The 18,823-nt window shown below is 36.3% G+C and overlaps 1 protein-coding gene and 1 pseudogene across 1 annotated transcript in view; one reads left to right on the plus strand and one right to left on the minus strand.

The window, feature by feature from the left end:
* The window catches only part of CCDC73 (coiled-coil domain containing 73), a 151,990-nt gene that overhangs the window by 64,478 nt on the left and 68,689 nt on the right, over positions 1-18,823 (plus strand). Inside the window, exons 4-6 of the mRNA XM_020911278.2 lie at positions 3,950-4,021; positions 5,886-5,921; positions 6,751-6,825. Of these exons, the coding sequence (XP_020766937.2) occupies positions 3,950-4,021; positions 5,886-5,921; positions 6,751-6,825 (183 nt within the window). The remainder of the gene's footprint in view (positions 1-3,949; positions 4,022-5,885; positions 5,922-6,750; positions 6,826-18,823) is intronic.
* On the minus strand, positions 7,075-9,247 carry LOC139037106 (oxysterol-binding protein-related protein 1 pseudogene; annotated as a pseudogene).

Consider the following 18,823-nt stretch of genomic DNA (forward strand, 5'->3'; position numbering starts at 1 on the left):
GCAAGATTCCCTAATAATAGGTCTAGTAGAAAGTGCCTCTGTTACTGGAAATACTGGGAGCACAAAATCAAATAATTTTTTCCCACTATCATAATTATAGCTCTCTCTCAATAAAAAGTTTCAATCCATCCAGAAAAGTAGTAAGATGATCAGAACACATTCAGAAGCCTTTGCAAGTGTTGATTTTAGGAAATCCATTTGGACACGTTCAGTGAGGGGTCCTGAAGCTTGGGTTTAGAAGAATAACAATTTTACTAGGATTGTGAGGGAGACATAAGATTTGCACCAGAGACATCCTCAAAAATCTTATTAAAATTACCCCACCAATGCTAATGTTCCCAATGGGTAATTTCTTGTAAATGTTTGCAGAGTTCCATTGAGGTTCTCTGGTGCCACCAAGTGTCTGTCCTGAAAGTGTCAGGGATTCTCTTGTATTTTACAACCATGTATTCTTTTCAGACTCTGGAGCCAGTTGTGGGCATTCCAGAATACACTGTTTGTTGTTGCTGTTGTTTTTATCTCCAGGAAGATTTAGCTTTTTAGAGTATCTTTGGGCCAGGAGCTAACTGAGGGCTGCCTGTGTGTCATAAAGATAAACTGGGATATTTCCTTTAGGCTTTATTATACTGTATAGTGTGGTTTCATGATAGCCACCTCTTTAGGAAGCATTAGAGTACTTAATAACTGTTGTTCATTTTAATTGGTAATCCTATTGAGGTTAGAAACTCTCATTGTTTTTATGGTATTACAAAATCATGGAATACTCCAGATACTATTCCAAATAACCTTGATATTATTGATAGTTTTATGTTAACTCTGTTATCTCTTGACACTTGGCAAACTCTGCTGAGTGGGTAAGTACTGTCATCTGGACTGGTTTTACCTCTGGTAGAGTTTTGTTTTAGGGGTCAGTTGAGACTCTTACAGTATATCTTACCTGATGGTTCCCATTTCAGTTTCAGAAAATGATATATCAACAGATAAGACCTGGGTTCAGTCCCTGGGTTGGGAAGATCCCCTGGAGGGGGGGCATGGCAACCCACTCCAGTATTCTTGCCTGGAGAATCCCCATGAACAGAGAAGCCTGGCAGACTACAGTCTGTGGGGTCGCAGAGTCAGACATGACTGAATGACTAAGCATGCAATATTAAACCCAGATTTTCTAGGAGTTTTTAATAAATCCATTTGAGGCATAGTGATTGTTTGAACAGAGGCTAGATCTCGTGAAATTCCTCTTCTTTGGGTAGTTAGAAAAAGGGTAGCAATCTTTAAAGGATAGCACTGAGTTGAAATGTATGAGGGAGAAAGTAATAAAAAATTTATAGGAAGTAAGCCTGCTTGCTGAGAAATGTGTTTTTAGTAAGTGTCCAGGCTTGTTCAGCATATAGAACTGTCAAATTTAAACAAGATCCTTAAACAAGTCAGTAGAAGCTTCTGCTAGTTTGGCTGCTGCTAATACTATCCTTAAATAAGGAGTAGAATTTTGCCAGTGGGTAAAGGGGAAGATTGTAGTAAGCAGTTGGGCCCTGCCGATACTTGTAGTTTTCTCTTAGAGTATTAAGGACTTGTCTGAATCTGCTCAGATACAAATAGAGAGAAAGCTTTATGACAGTTTGGAGGGCTCTAACTGCATGTGTGTGTGTGGGGGGGCTGTTGAAAAGTTATTTTTAAATGACAATATTCTTGTTTTTGTTTAAGTTCCTAAGGGAAAAGTTCCTTTACTGAGGACTTAAATGATCCAATATCTGTAGTAGTCAGTGAAATCTAGACAACTTCCTAATTTTCTCTTAGTAAGCAGTCTTAGAAATTACTGAATGGCTCATAATTTGTCAGGAATGATAGATTTACCCCTCTTGGGGTAAATTATACCCTAAATAATGTACTTTATTCTTACAAAATACTAAAGGGTTTTTTTTTTTAATTTTCATGTCCTTTATGAGCTTAAACAGTAAATAGATGAATAGAGTTAGTCTTAGAGCTCTTTTTATCTTTAGATCGTAGCAAAAACTTGCCTACATATTGAATAAGTGTAGAGTTACAGGGAGATTTAAGGTCCTAAATTCCTCAGTAAACCCCTGAAGCATAACTGTTTAGGTAAATTGTTGACTCTTCCAGGACAAAACAAGCAGGTGAAACTATCTTGATCTAAAGGTACACAACAGAAAGCAGAACACACAAATATATAGTAGTAAAATATATAGATTCAGGAGGCCCTGAAGATAAAATAGTATTTGGGCTCAGTGCTATCATGAGTTGGGGAAGTGGTTATTTATTTATGGTCTTAAGGTCTTGAACAAATGTTCACCCTTTGGGTTCTTGAATGGTGAACAGTAGTGTTTTAACACCAATATGGGTATGATTGGGCTTCTCAGGTGGCTCAGTGATAAAGAATTTGCCTGCCTAACAGTAGATGCAGGTTCAATCCCTGGGTCAGAAAGATCCTGGAGAAGGAAATAGCAATCCACTCCAGTATTCTTGCTTGAGAAATCACATAGACAGAGGATCTTTTTGGGCTGTAGTCCAAGGGGTCACAGTCAGGCATGACTTAGCAACTGAGCATGCACATGGAAATCTCCTATTTCTAGATTTACAGCTATTCACAAAAAGTGGGGAGAGAGCTGGAGTTCACACCTACTTCATAATCTTCTCCTCAAAGTACTTGTCCCTGACATTTCCTATAAATTCATTCTTTCCTTGTTGCAGCAGTAGATTAGAGTCTTAATAAACTGGGAAGTAGCCTCTGAAAAATTTTGTCCAATATCTACAGGTTTTCTAGATGCCTGATTTGGGGGTAATTCCCTCGTGGTCCAGTGGTTAGGACTTGGTGCTTTCACTGCTGGGGCCCAGGTTGAATCCCTGGTCAGGGAACTAAGATCCTCCAAGCCACATGGTTTGGCCAAAAAAATTTTTAATGTCTGGTTTCCTATGCAGTTTGGGATTTCTTAAGTCATTCTTAGGATCTTCTTACTTTGCCTTTTCTATTTTTTGCAGCTGAACCAATTGATACAGACTTTGGAAATGGCATATTATTTTTAAAAATTAGTTATGAGAATTAAAATATTTTAAAGTAATTGCTGGCTTCAGAAAAAATAAAAGTTGTATGAGAGTAGAAAAGTAATCATGATATACCATGTGGCTTAGCATTGAATAAAAATTGCATAGTTACAAGAGTATAAATACTATTAATATTTGTCACATTTTTTATATAACTCTGTTGGAAGAATAGAGGGAGGACATGTAGGATTATGGTTGTACAAGAAAGCCAAATTCCCAACTATCATAATAGATCAGTAGATCATTAAAAAATTTTTTTTTAATTGATAAATCAATGTATATGTAGGACTATGGAATAAAATAAAAGAAACATTTGAAAGTGGTTGTCAGTTTTAGATCTAATTTTTAAATTATAAGAATTATTTGATAAAGGTAGAAGAAAAATTCATCTTGCATCTAAAGGACAGGACACAACTTCAACTAAAAAAAGGTGGAGAGTAAAGAAATGGAATTGTGTATATGAATTTTTTTTTAAATGCTCTATGGTACTTCTGATTTTGTAAAAAATTATTTCAATGAGTTTAAAGAATCGTAGGTTATGTAAACACTTGTGCTTAGGTAATTGTTTTTTTTTTAAACTCTTAAAACTAGTCTACTTGTGTATTGGACTGTTAATAATTTTGATGATATTTTCTTGAAGAAAACTTTAGAGTGAGCTTTATTCAGAGTTTAAAATTTTAAAAAGCAATATGTTTTATCATGAAGAAGCAACTGGAAGCAAAATTATTGTATACTGAGTTCATGACAGTTAAAAAAATCATAAAATTGTCGTAAGTTGCATCTTAAGAGCCTAAAATAATATGTACAATGAAGATGTTTTATTTGTGAATCCAATACAAATTTAAAACTGAGTTGCTGTAATTTATGTTTTAACTTTTCATAATTTTTAAAATAGGAAACTCTTCAGAATCAAAAGGAAACATTAGCAAAGCAACACCAAGAAGCCATGGCAGTTCTTAAAAAGCAGGTAATTTCTTAAGGATAGAAAAACACTACAGTTTTAAATATTGCATTTTTCCCACTTCTCATGAATATTATGACATGTTCTTCATAGTCACTGAAGACAGAAAGTGTGTTATTGGAAGCAGGAGATGAACAAGGTTATTTTGAATTACAACTGATAATACTGTAATGTAGTAGAATGACTTAATTAAGGAGAAAATTATTTTCTTGGAGAGGTGTTTTAATTTGTCCTAAATAAACTATGTAAGTGAATGTGTATTCTTGCTCTTTCTTTGCCTCCTCCCCTCTTTCTTTAATTAGCATATCCAGTAGCTTACGTTTTCATATTATTTTTTTACCTAAGCAAGAATTATAACACTGGTGAAAAGCTGAGATGCAAGTAGGGAGATATAAAGGATGAGGAGATATGATTATCATTCACCTCTGTAAATTTCAAGTATCAGCAAATAAAGGAAAAATCAGTAGAAAAATAGAAAAAATAAAGGAAAAATATTTTAAAGAAATGAAAAACAACCCCTTCCATTATTTTGAATCCTAAATTGTATAGCTCTTCTTTTCTGCCTCAAATTTCTGTTCAGTACCTAGTTATAAAATATAAGAAATGTGCCTAAGGAAAATATACTCTGAAAGTGCTTTTCCTATAGCCATGCCAACATCACCATTTTTTCTTCCTTTTTCCTTCCCTCTTTTTGTTTTTATCTCCATACAAGTGTGTGTGTTTAGAAAGAAATGCACAAAAAGAAATAAACCTATATAACCTAAATTACTAGTGGGTTAAGGTTATGGATAATTTACACTGTGGCTTAGCTTAGTTGTTTGAGCAGATGGTAAACTTCTTCCTTGTAGTCTGAATTAGCTTTACTTAAGTTATGGGAGTTTTAATTGAAGGGTAAGGAAGCAGAAACCAACTCTACAGCATAGTATTCCTTAGCGGAGAGCAAGTCTTAAGTCTCTGTCACCACAAGGGACTCTGGGCAAGAAAGAAATCTAGGTATCAGAGGTTAGAGGAGAAAGTGCTATTGCATTCTTTTATTTTTTCTTTTTCCTTTAAAAAATATTTGTTTCTTTTTTTTTTTTTAAAGAAGAGTTTTTGAATGTAAGTGAGGAATATGGAAAATGAGATGGAGAAATGCCAAAGAAGTTTTATTTCTTAACAACTTTGCCTAGTATCCTTGTGTTGCTTGGAATATTTAATTAGTTTTCTTTGGCAAGTTCACTTTAGTTTTCCTGTTTTAAAATGTCATTATTTATTAGACTGACAATGCATTTTTTAAAAATTTCAGAAAATACTGTCAGTGCAAATATAAACTATATCAATTTCATAAAGTGTGCTTTTAGAAAATGTTATATGTTATTGTTTGTGAGTAGATGCAACATACTGAAACATGTAAGAAACTGGGGGAAAAAATGTTCAAGGATGATTGATACTGTGATCATAAGATTAAATTGTTCATTTACTTTGGTGACTGCCTTTTCCCTCCATTTTATATTTTTATTATTTATTTTCTCAGTGTAAAAACATAATCACGTTATACTAAATTCAAACAATATAGACATTTCTGTAGTCTCACTGGGCTTCCCAGGTGGCACTAGTAGTGAAGAACCTGCTCCTGATGCAGGAGACATGAGAGACACAGGTTCAATTCTTGGGTCAGGAATATCCCCTGGAGGAGGGCATGGCAGCCCACTCCAATATTCTTGCCTGGATAATCCCGTGGACAGAGGAGCCTGGCAGGCTGCAGACCATTGGGTTGCAAAGAGTTGGATACCACTGAAGCGACTTAGCACACACATAGTCTCATTGACCGGTGTAAATCACTGGTAACATTTCATTTACCTGTATTTTGATTTTTAAAATTCTTTTTCAGTTGCAAATGAAGGTGTGTGCCTTGGAAGAAGAAAAGGTATTTATTAATTTTTTAATAATTTGAAACATAGTTAAATGCTTTTAATGATCAATTGTTCACTATAATGGAAAGGTGCATCAGTAATAAACAATGGAGACTATTAATTTCCTAAAATCTTAGAAACAGGAAGGATTTAAGGGAATCCTGTTACTTCAGCTCTTATCATTTTACAGTTAAGAGTATTGAGGCCTAGTAAGATTTAAATGACTTGCTGAAGCTCCCATTTTGAAGTGGTAAAGTTGAAACTAGAACCTAGATTTCTTCAGCCTTTAAATTAATGCTCTTTCCACTATACTGCAGTGTTTCTATTTAGTATAATATGTTTTTAATGCCTTTTAAATGAAATTACATTCTTTAAAACACAGTAAAATAGTTAATACGTGTTTTTATTATATCAAAAGATATGCCATTTATAATATTAAAATTTATAGCTATTTTTAGCAAAAGAACTTTCTTAAAAATTTTTATAATATCCCTATATTTATTAAACAAATGTAATTGTCTTATTAATTAGAATATATTTATTAGTAGCTATATGAATTAAATAATTATATAGTGTCCATAAGTTCTCAGGAATGCTCTACTGATAAAATGATTTATTGTTATGATGAGGTTTTCCATTTCATGATATTTGTAATCTTGTATAGACCTTATTGTAATTTTGTGATATTTTGTAATCACTAGAAATACAGGTTATAGTACAGTTACAAGTTTAAAGTCTGTGAAGTATTTAGTTTTAAGTAGAGATTTTGATTCTTGAACTCTTGTTTTCTCTGTTAATGTCACTTACATTGGAAATTAGTGAAATATAGTTTTTTGCTTAAAGGGAAGATTTCAACTTGCTACAGAAATAAAGGAAAAAGAAATAGAAGGATTGAAGGAAACATTAAAAACATTACAGGTAAAGTAATTTAGTATTGCTTGCTAAGTAATTTGGCATTTTAGCATTGTATCAGTAAAACACCATTAAACATGTGATCTAGCAAAGTGAAACTGACAAAAATTCATGTCATATATTATATAACTTAGTGCTTTTTTTTCTGAGAACCTTTGATTTCAAATTAGTAGAATTTTTGCTTTACTTTTTGTTTTAAAAGGAAATATTAAAATAGCTTTTTTTTTTCTTTACAAAATGACATACACCTCTATATTTGAGCATATAAACCTTGTACAGGAGAATTTTAAACATTTCAAAGTTAAATCTAAAACATTCAAGCATGACGGCATAAAAATATTCAAAATAACTTGATCTGGGTTACTATATAATTCAATAAAGCTAAAGTTACATTTAGGTATAAACCTTCGGTAAATATGGTAACAGCAACCATCAAAAGCATATTCGCCAGCAGTTTCCCATACCTCTGTATAAAATAGTATTCCAAAGAAGCACGACCGGATAGCAGAATTACCCATTTTTCTTAAGACTTTCATCACTGGTATCACCCTATACCCCACTTCTGTTGGGTGAAGTGCAAGTTATCATGAGAGGGTTTTTTCCATTTTTTTTTTTTAAGATGAGTAGAAACCAAGGAAGAAAATTTTAAAACATAGGTTTAAGACTTATCTGCAGATGCGTCAAAACGCCCCAACTTGTCTACATTTTAATAAATGTCAGGCAAATTGAAGTAGTTTCTGTCCCAGTAGCTGCCTGAATAAAGCCAGTCCTGGGCTCCGCTGTAGGGATTAGGGCCTTAATGGAACCACCTCGTCTTCGAGTCCTCCTCCGACTTGGACCTGTTCTTTCGGGCTGCTCGCTGTTTCTCCTCGAGTCGCTTTTTTTCTTCACTAGCTTGATCTATTTCCCCGTTCTCCATGGCTCTGAGGTCAGGCCACAGCCTGCAGTCTGTCTTAGGGATCACGCTCTCCATCTCCTTGTCTACTTCATTTAAAACCATTGCAAAGCTAGTAAAATTGTACATCTGGGCTGAGTTCGGAAGCCGCGGGGCTATTCGCCACAGGAGGACGCTCCCGGGGATGACGAACACGCTCTCGGAATCCGGCATTGGCATTTCATCCGACTCCTCAGAAGCGCTCACCTGTTTTCTATTCTTCTTCTCTTCAGTATTTTTCTTACCATTTTTTTTGTAAGCATCAAATGTGGCTGGGTCAACACTGTACAAACATTCTGTCCATTTCCTGTAGAGGGCACAGAGCTTCTTTTTGCTTTTATCTTGAATGTAGCCTTCAATTTTGTGTAATTCTTTACCAAAAAGGCCGCACGGCTTAAAATTCAACACACATTTGTCCCCAGTCTTGTGGTTTGTGATCTCCACGTTGCCGTATTGCTCAATCCAGAGCTTTCCCACGATGATGTTGTGCACACAGCAGGTAGGATTCGTCCACGTATATGCTTCATTGTGTTCAAGAAGCTCCAACATGATGGTTCCTTTGGGTTCTGCTTCTACGCTCTTCCCCCAGAACTTCAGTTTGGGATAGATTGAGCCATGAAAGATGAAATCATTGTTTAATCCTTCAGCATGAAATGCACTAATGGGTGGGTGATGGCTGACCTGCTCAGAGATGAGTCTGAAACCAAGGTCATCTCGCACTAATTCGTAAGTCTCTCCCAGAAGTGGGTTGAAAGGCTTTCCAGTGCGTTCCCACTGAGAAGCAACAGCGGAGACAGCAAATGCAGCTACACACTGCATCCTTTCCACAGGATTAGCAAACGAGCTGGCCTTGTGGATGAGGTATGTATGCTCCATATACTCAGTGAGTCGCTGGAGGAAGCTCACAGGCTCCTTAAATATAACGGGCATGGTGATCTTGGAGAGTTCCATTCCAATACATTTTCTGAGGATGCTCCAGATACTGAAGTCATTTCTGGAAAACATAGGGGAGGGCAGGCTTGTTCTGTGTTTTTTGATGCCATTGGAGAGTGCGTCTCCACCACCACAGTCCTTGCCCTCGGACATTCTGTGCTGTCTGCTGCTCGGGGGTTCTGCTTCCTCGTCAAAGGAGTGTGCCGTCACTGCTTCCAGTCTGCTCAGGGACCCTTCGGACTCGGAATCTGACAGAGCATCATAGAACTCATCCTCACTAAAGATGCTCAGAGGCGGGGAACCTTTAACCAGAGACTGCTCTAATTCGTGATGTTCAGTGGCTAGAGTCGCCAGCGCTTCTGATAAAATTTTGTTTTTTTCTTGTTCCTGTTCCAATTTAAAATTCCTCACCTGGGCCGGGGTCGGGGCTCCCCCCGGCGGCGCGCTCCGCCCGACGCAGCTCGCGGCTCCCGCACTAATGCGCTCGGCCTATCCCTCCTCCTCCCCTCCAGCCCAGCTGGGAGGCGCGACCCAGGGCGGCACCGCAAGGTCTCTCTAAGTCACCTTTGCGCAGCCCGCCCCCGACTCCCGGCGAGGTTGAACGGGGAGAGAGGTGCGGCCCAGAACTAGCGCCCGGGCCGCCCGGGGTCCGCGCTGGCCCCTCGGCCGCACCGCCGCCCTCTAAAATAGCTTTTACTATTTTTAACAGTATTATAATTAGATATATGTTATTTTTAACACTTTATAGACAAAAAACATGTTAGGCCTATATATTATAGCTGATTTATCTGTGGTCCTTAAAAATTAACATAAATAGCCTTTATTTAGTTATTATTATTTGCTAAGTACAAAACTATGCTTATTTTGTGCAAATACAAAGGTAAAGAAATAGCCCTTGCCTGTAAGTTGTTCAGTCTCATAGAGAATACAGAGGTATACAACAAATGATGGTTAATTCAATACATACTTATTAAGGTCTGCTCTGTGCTAAATTCTTCTCTAAGCACTGGGAATACAGCAGTGAATAAAAGGGACTTTTATCCTCTGCCCTTGTGGAGTTTACGTTCTAAACTAAATAAAAAGTTAAGTAGAGATTTTTTTGGGGAAAAGATATTCATATGATTTCAGAGTACCACTTACAGATAATTATAAAGAGCAAAGTGTATTTTCACAATGGAAGGATTCTGATGGTTACTGCCTTAATCAAATAATTCATACCGTACTATGCATTTGTTTAAGCAGTTGACAAGCTTTCTTCCTTTAGTCTGATTGCAGTAAGGGCAAGCACTCCTTTTCTCATATCTTCACCAACACTTCTTATCTCTTGTCTTTTGATCACAGCCATTCTATTAGCTGTGAGTTAATAACCTCATTATGAGTTTGATTTGCATTTCCCTGATTATTGTGATGATGAGCATGTTTTCATATTCCTGTTGGTCATTTGTATGTCTTCCTTTGAGAAAATGTCTATTTAGTTCCTCAACTCATTTTTTAATTGGGTTATTTGGGGGTTTTTGATATTGAGTACGTATGTATGAGTTCCTTCTGTGTTTTGGATGTGTGTGTGTGCGCATGCTCAATCACTCAGTCGTGTCTGACCCTTTGTGGTCCCGTGGACTGTACCCTGCCAGGCTTCTCTGTCCATGGGATTTTTCAGGCAAGAATACTGGAGCAGCTTGCCGTTTCCTACTCCAGGGGATCTTCCTGACCCAGGGATTGAACCCACATATCTTGTGTCTCCTGCATTGGCAGGTGGATTCTTTACCACTGTGCCACCTGGGCAGCACCTATATTTTGGATATTAATCCCTAATCAGATTCATGGTTTGCAAATGTTTCTCCCGTTGTGTAGGTTGCCTTTTCACTCTGTTGATTATTTCCTTTGCTGTGCAGAAGCTTTTTAGTTTCATGCAGTCCTGCTTTTCTATTTTTGTTTTTGTTGCCTGGTCTTTTGGTATCATATCTAAAAAAATCATTGCTTAGACTAAGAGAAGCTCATTTCCTGTATTTCCTTTTAGTAGTTTTGTGGCTTCAGTATTTAAGTCTTTAATCTGTTTTGTGTTGATTTTTGTTTATGGTATGAAATCTTCTGCATTGAGATATGGGTGCAATTTCCTGTTCTGTATGTGGATATCCAGTTTTTCCAACACCATTTATTGAAGACTGTCATTTCTCCATTATGTGTTCTTGGTGTTCTTGTTAAAGATCAGTTGCCTACAGACATGTGGATTTATTTCTGGGCTTTCTGGTCTGTTCCATTGGTTGATATGTCTCTTGTTGGTTTTTGTTTTGTTTTGTTTCTCGTCAGTACCATGGTGCTTTGATTACTATAGCTTTGAAATATATTTTGGGATCAGCAAGTATGATGTCTTCAGTTTTGTTCATCTTGCTTAAGATTGCTTTTGCCATTTAGGGTCTTCGATGGTTCTACAGAAATTTTAGGATTTTTTTTTATTTCTGTAGAGATTGGCGATGTGATTTTGATAAGGATTGCACTGAATCTGTAGACCACTGTAAGTAATATAGACATTTAAGCAATATTAATTTTTTCATCCATGAACACAAGATCCCTTTGCATTTATATTTGTTGTTGTTCATTTGCTATCATGTCTGACTCTTTGCGACCCCATGGACTGCAGCATTCCAGGCTTCCCTGTCTTTCAGTGTCTCCTGGAGTTTGCTCAAACTCATGCCCATTGAGTTGATGATGCCATTCAACCATCAAATTTATATATGTCTTTTAAATTTCTTTTTTTTTTATTAGTTGGAGGCTAATTACTTTACAATATTGTAGTGGTTTTTGTCATACATTGACATGAATCAGCCTTTCTTTTTATCAGTGTTTTATAGTATTCAGTGTACAAGCTTTACCACTTTGCTTAAATCTGTTCCTAAACATTTTATTCATTTTGTTGCTATTGTGATTTTCTTAATTTTCTTCTCAAATAGTTTGTTTTTTGCTTATAGAAATGTGGCTGATTTTTGTATGTTGATTTTGTATCCTCAGTTTTACTGAATTCATTTATTAGTTCTAACAGGTTTTGTTGAGCTTTTAAGGTTTTCTATATGTATGATTATGTTAACCTCAAATACCAATAATCTTACTTCTTCCTTTGTGTTTTAGATGCCTTTCACTTTTTTTTTTTCTTTTTTCATTGCTCTGGATAGGACTTCTAGTACTCTGTTGAATAGAAGTGGTGAGACTAGGCACTCATGCCTTATACAGGATTATGATGACCACTGTGGGTTTTTTATATATGACCTTTATTGTGCTGAGGTAAGTTTCTTATATGGCCTTCCCTGGTGGCTCAGTGGTAAAGAATATGCCTGCAAATGCAGGAGACATGGGTTCAGTCCCTGGGTCAGGAAGATCCCCTGGAGAAGGAAATGGCATCTCACTCCAGTATTCTTGCCTAGGAAATCCCAAGGACAGAGGAGCCTGGCAGGTTGCAGCCCATGGGGTTGCAAAGAGTCCGACATGACTTAGCAGCTGAGCACACATACAAGTTTCTTACATACCTATTTTGTTGAGAGTCTTTTAACTTGAATGGGTGTTGAATTTCGTCAAATGCTTTTTCTGTGTCTGTTGAGATGAATGTGTGGTTTTTTCCTTTCATTTTGTCAGTGTGGTGTATCACATTGGTTGATTTGCATATGGTTGACCATCCTTTTACCCCAGGGATTGAAGTGCATTTGATAATGGTATATGGTCCTTTTAATATGCTCTTGAATTTGATTTTCTAGAATTTTATTAAAGATTTTTGCATCTTTGTTCATCAGGGCTACTGGCTTATAGTTTTCTAATAATGTCTTTGGTTTTGCTGTCAGAATGATGCTGGCTTCATAAAATGAATTTGGAAGTGTTCCCTGCTCTGTGTTTTGGAAGAATATAAGAAGGATTTCTGTTAAATCTTCTTGGAATGTTTGGTAGAATTCTTCCACAAAGCCATCTAGTCCTGGGGTTTTCTTTGTTGGGAGGTTTTAAATTACTGATTCAGTGTCCTCATTTGCTATCGGTATGTTCAAACTTTTTAGTTCATTCATATTAGTTTTGGTAGGTTGTGTTTTTCTAGGAATTTATCCACTTATTCTAATGGGAGAATTTCTTGGCATATAATTGTTTTTAATAGTCTCTTATGATACTTTTTATTTCTGAGGTGTCCACTGTATTGTCTCCTTTTCATTTTTAATTTTGTTTACTTGCATCTTCTGTCTTTTTCTTAGTTTTGCTAATGGTTTGCCAATTTCTCTTATTCTTCCCAAAAAACTAAGTCTTAGTTTTGTTGATATTTTTCTATTGTTTTTCTATTTGCTATTTGATTTATTTCTGTTTAAATTTTCTTCCTTATGCTGTTTTCTTCCTTTTGCTGATTTTGACCTAGTTCTTTTTTTTTTTCCTAGTTCTTTGAGATGTAAAGTTAGATTGTGTGAGGTTTTTTTTAAATGTAGGCATTTATCATTATGAAATCTTCTGTTATATTGCTTTTGGTGTATTCTGTAAGTGTTTGTATGTTGTGTTATTGTTATCATTTTGTCTTGAGATATTTTTAAAATTATCCTTTTTAAAAAAATAACATAATGAATATTCAAGAATTTGTTATTTATTTTCCAAGTATTCATGAATTTTCTATTTTCTTACTGTTAATAATTTCTAATTTTATTCCATTGTGACCAGAAAAAATACTTGGAATGCTTTTGATCTTCTTAAATGTAAGACTTTTTTGGGGCCTATCATGTAAAAGTTGATTTTTCTGTGATAGACCACATGATAGACATATAATCTATATTGGAGAATGTTCCATGTGTGCTTGAGAAGAATGTGTATTCTTCTTCCTTTGAGTGAAACTTCTGTATATGTTTGTTATGTCCATTTGATCTATAGTGATGTTCAAGTCAACGGTTTCTTTATTGATTTTCTTTCTTCTATCCTTTATGGAAAGTCAGGTAGTGGAGTCTCCACCATTATTGTGTTTTTGTTGATTTCTCCCTTCAAGTCTATTGATATTTGCTTTGCATATTTAAGTGCTCTGTTGTTGAATACATGTATATTTATTGCATCTTCCAAATTGATTCTTGAGCACCATATGATGACCTTCTTTGTCTTTAGAGACAGTTTTGACTTAGTTTATTTTATCTGATGGGGCTTCCCTGGTCGCTCAGATGGTAAAGAGTCTGCCTGCAGTGCAGGAGAAGGCAATGGCAACCCACTCCTGTACTCTTGCTTGGAGGGTCCCATGGACGGACGAGCCTGGTAGGCTGCAGTCCATGGGGTCGCAGAGAGTCGGATGCAACTGAGCAACTTCACTTTCACTTTTCACTTTCGTGCATTGGAGAAGGAAATGGCAACCCACTCCAGTGTTCTTGCCTGGAGAATCCCAGGGACGGGGAATCCTGGTGGGCTGCTGTCTGTGGTGCTGCACAGAGTCGGACACGACTGGAGTGACTTAGCAGCAGCAGTGGTACAGGAGACCCGGGTTCAATCCCTGGGTCAGGAAGATCCCCTAGAGAAGGAAATGGCAAACCACTCCAGTATCCTTGCCTGGAAAATTCCATGGATGGAGGGGCCTGGCAGACTAGCAATCCATGGGGTCACAAAAAGTCAGACACAACTGAGTGACTTCAGGCAATTTTATCTAAGTTTAGCCATCCTGCTTTCTTTTGGTTACTCTTTGGTATGTCTTTTTCATCTTTTTACTTTTAGTCTTAAATCTACATTGAGTCTCTTATAGATACTATGTCATTGGATTTTTTAAAAATTCATTTAGCCTCTCTATGCCTTTTTATTGGAGAGTTTAATCTATTTACATTTAATATAATTATTAATTGATGTGGAATTACTGTTGTAATTCTGTTGACTGTTTCTGTTTTAGTTGTTTTATACATCTCTTCTTTTGTTATTTGAAGTTTTTGTAGTGATTTTAAAACATCTTATCTTTTGATGGGTGTTCCATAAATCTTATACACTTTCTTCACTCTCATTCATTTTTCTTTTCACTGGTCAATTTAAAATGACCTGTCTTTGAGTTCACAGGGTTTTTTTCCCTCCTGTTTTATTGAGTGTGCTGGTTGGAACTCTATTATATTTTTCATTTCATTCATTGTGTTCTTCACCTCTAGAGTTTTTTTGTTGTTATTGTTCTTTCCTTGTGACTTTTATCTCTATTGAACTTCTCATTTTATTCATGTAATTTTTCCCCTAATTTTGTTGAATTTTCTATCTGTGTTGTCTTAAAATTTGCTGAGGTTCTTTAAAACAATTATTTTGAGTTCTTTGTCAGGTAGTTCATAGATTTCTAATTTTGGGGGGGGGTCAGTTACTAGAAATTTGCAAAGTTCCTTTGGTGGTTTCATGGTTCCTTGATTTTTGTGTTCCTGTAGCCCTTTGTTGGTATTTGTACACTGAAGGAGCAGTGTTTTTGGACTGGCTCTGGTGAGTATAAATCTTGACCTACTGGTGGGTGTGAGAATGCTAGCTGAGTAGGGTATGTGGTGGTACCAGGTGAAGTGCTGGGTATGGCAGCTCTAACTTGGTTTGGGAGCAGTGGCGCCTCTAGAAAGAGCACAGTGGCCTGGGCTCCAGGGAGCCGCCTCAACTCAAGTAGGTATAGACATAGCAAAGACTGTAAGGGTCCTTGGAGGTGAAGTTCGCTCGTGTCCATGGCAGTGATAAGGGCTGTTGAGGTCTTGGTGATGAAGGCTGCCGGTGTCTTCCTGCTCTCCTTTTCTCCCATTTGAGGAGAGTTGTGGTTGAGGGCATTTCTTTTGGCACCAAGCTGTGTGAGCTTAGAGGATGGGATGACACAGGTGAATTGCTGCCTATACTTTTCTGTTCAGACATCCTTGTTTTTTTGGTGCTCTACTGGGTTCCTGCAGTTTCTTAATGGTACTCCAGACGTCTTCCAGATCTGTTTGCTTTTATAGGTACTTGTTAAGTCATGTGGAGGAGGTGGAATTGGGGGGAAAGGACTGGGTCCTCCTGATCTACCATCTTTCTGATATCACTCCTGTGAATTCTTTATATTTCTCAGAAATAAGCCCTTTTTGTTTGTGTTCTGGGCTTCAGATTTTTTTTCTGTTTGTCATTTGTATTTGATTTTGCTTGACTTTTACCATTTGCTATAAATTATTTTCCTTTTATGACTTTTGAAGTTTGTCATGGTTAGAAAAGCATTCACAACTACAAAGTTATAAAAAGGATTTTCCCATGTTTTCTTTTATTACATCTATGTACTCAAATTTTACATTATATCTTTGATCAATTTGAAGTTTATCTTTTGTAACAGTATGAGATATGGATCTAAGTCTATATTTTTTCAGGTTATTAAGTTGTCTTAATACTGTTTAGATTCTCCTCATTTGAGATATTAAGCAATTTTTATTTTGAATTTCCTTAGTTACTTTGATGTAACAAAGTAAATAAAAATTAAGTAAAACAAAATGTCAGTGAGTTCCAAGAAGAATGTTTTCAGTAAAAAGAAGAGCATGGATTCTGTTCATCAGATTGGATGAATAAGAGGCTGGAAGATACTGATATAGTAAAAAGTCCTTATATTTTGTTTCAATAACAGCAGCAATGCAACAACAAAGCAGTAAGTGATTAGAAACTCCAGAGAAAACAGACTACTCTATAACTAGGATATAAAGTAAATTACAGTTTGGAGTGGTTTTGAGTAACTGATGGGTTAAAACAAAAGAGAAGATATTTAGGTCCTGACCCTAGGTAAAATCATCCTTCATATAGCATATTGGTCCCAGAAAAAATGTAGTATTAACATCCTGTTAGGTTTTGCATTTAAAAAATCTGTATTGTTTTTAATGACGTAAACACTGTTGACTTCTCGTTTCTTTAGAATTAGCCTATAAGCAAAGCATGGAAGACTTAATTATGGTTACATAATAAAATTTAAATGTTACTAACCTTGTTGATGAGAAAGTAAAAATGTAGGGAAGTGAAGTTGATGGTGATATCCAGAAATATTCTTTAAAGTAGATGGAAAAGAAGAAGTTTAAGGCTACTATTTAAATTTTATGTAGTTATACAGTTTAGTGATTATTTTCATACCTCAGATATCTATTTAAAAATGATCCCAATAGAGAAATTTAAAAAATTGTTATTGTAGTTGAGTAAACAAATTACTATTATAACTATTTTAAAAGACTCTCTAATGTGTTTTTTTATAGTGTCTTAAACTAGGCATAACATCTCTCTTTTTCTGGATAAATACTGAAAAAGTACTACATTTTTTCCAACTAAAATGTTGTCGATCAAGAAATATATCAATTTTGTTCTGAATACTTTGTTCTTTTAGTAGTTTTTCTTAAATTGTTTCATTTGATACCACTCATGCATGTTTAATTATCAGATAATACAATGAATGTTTTCAAAGCAAAAGAAGTTTCTTCATATGGCTGGCCTGAATCAGTGCAAGAGCTGTTAGGATTTCTTTTACTTTGTTCAGTCTGAGACATAGTACAGATGATGTATGTGTTACTTCATGATCTGCTGAACATGGTATATGAACAGTATAGAACAGTGAAAATACTTCTGGTATTTCCCCTCCAAGTTAAAAAAAGTTCCTGTTCAATTGTGGATCTTACATAAATCCATTAGGCAAAGGAAATTCACAGCATCCTAACCATCCTGTAGCAACTTCCTTTACTTAGATTGCTACTTTTCCCCTTTTTTAAGGTCATGCCTACCATGTACTCTATGGTAAAGAACCCAGCTGTCAATGCAACTGCCAATGCAAAGGCTGGTTTGATCCCTGGGTTGGGAAGATCCCTGGAGAAGGAAATGGTGACTCATTCAAATATTCTTGCCTGGAAAATTCCATGGACAGAGGAGCCTGGAGGGCCCCAGTCCATGGGGTTACAAAAAGTCAGACATGAGTTAGCAACTGAGAGTGCATGCATACACCATGTGCTACATGCCAGGAAAAACAAATCAAAGTACCTTTTCTTGAAAAGCTCATAGCCAAGCAACTCTGCCTACTAAATTCTAAAACAAAATGAACAGACACAAAACCACAAAACAAAAAAACTGAATTATTTTTGCTTTAATATATTCTTTGAATGTGTTTAATTTCTACTTAAAATGGTACCTTGTTACTTGATTTTAAAGAGATTAGTTAGAGCAGGGCAACCTGCTTATATCTAAGTTAGCTGACAAATTAAACTTTATGTAAACAGTATCCCCAAGGCTAAATTCCAACCAGTCCATCCTAAAGGTGATCAGTCCTGGGTGTTCACTGGAAGGACTGATGTTGAAGCTGAAACTCCAATACTTTGGCCACCTCATGCGAAGAGTTGACTCATTGGAAAAGACCCTAATGCTGGGAAGGATTGAGGGCAGGAGGAGAAGGGGACGACAGAGGATGAGATGGCTGGATGGCATCACTGACTCGATGGACATGGGTTTGGGTAGACTCCGGGAGTTGGTGATGGACAGGGAGGCCTGGTGTGCTGCGATTCATGGGGTCACAAAGAGTCTGACACGACTGAGCGACTGAACTGAAGGCTAAATAGATTTTGCTGGGCGTCCTGGAGATTTTAAGTAAATTATTTCTGCCTAGTAAAGACTTACCACATGATCCCATGGTAAGACTCTCTATCTTCCTGAGCCTCGATTTTTCTTTAGGTAAAATGAGGAAATTGAAATACATCAGCATTTCCCAAATGAGACCATTTTGTGAAACCATAACATATCTACATTTTCTGCTCTGAATACTGCAAGTAAGGAAATTTGGGAAAGGTCTTTATTCTCCTTCCCAGAAGAGGCACGAATAAAAGAGCACAGATAGAAGCTGGTAAATACTGGGAGTAATGGGATAGATGACTTACAAGATTTTCAGCACTAATGCTCTGCTATTTTGTTACTTCACTAAGTTTTAAACTTACTGGATTTATAAATTAAGACATTAATTCCTCTCATAGAACTGGAGGCATATTTAACACATAATGTGTTATTTCTACTATTGAATTCTTGTCTTACTAGGTCTTACATAACACCAGTGATAAAAAGGAGCTCAATTCCTGGAGCTTTGAGTGTATACATTTATCGATAAGGAACTCTTAGATATTTGGATAATTTTGTAATTTGGGGAATCATAAACTTACAGAGATGTTAGAAATACATTGT

This window comes from Odocoileus virginianus, chromosome 10 (assembly GCF_023699985.2).
Source record: "Odocoileus virginianus isolate 20LAN1187 ecotype Illinois chromosome 10, Ovbor_1.2, whole genome shotgun sequence".
NCBI classification, from domain to species: Eukaryota; Metazoa; Chordata; class Mammalia; order Artiodactyla; family Cervidae; genus Odocoileus; species Odocoileus virginianus.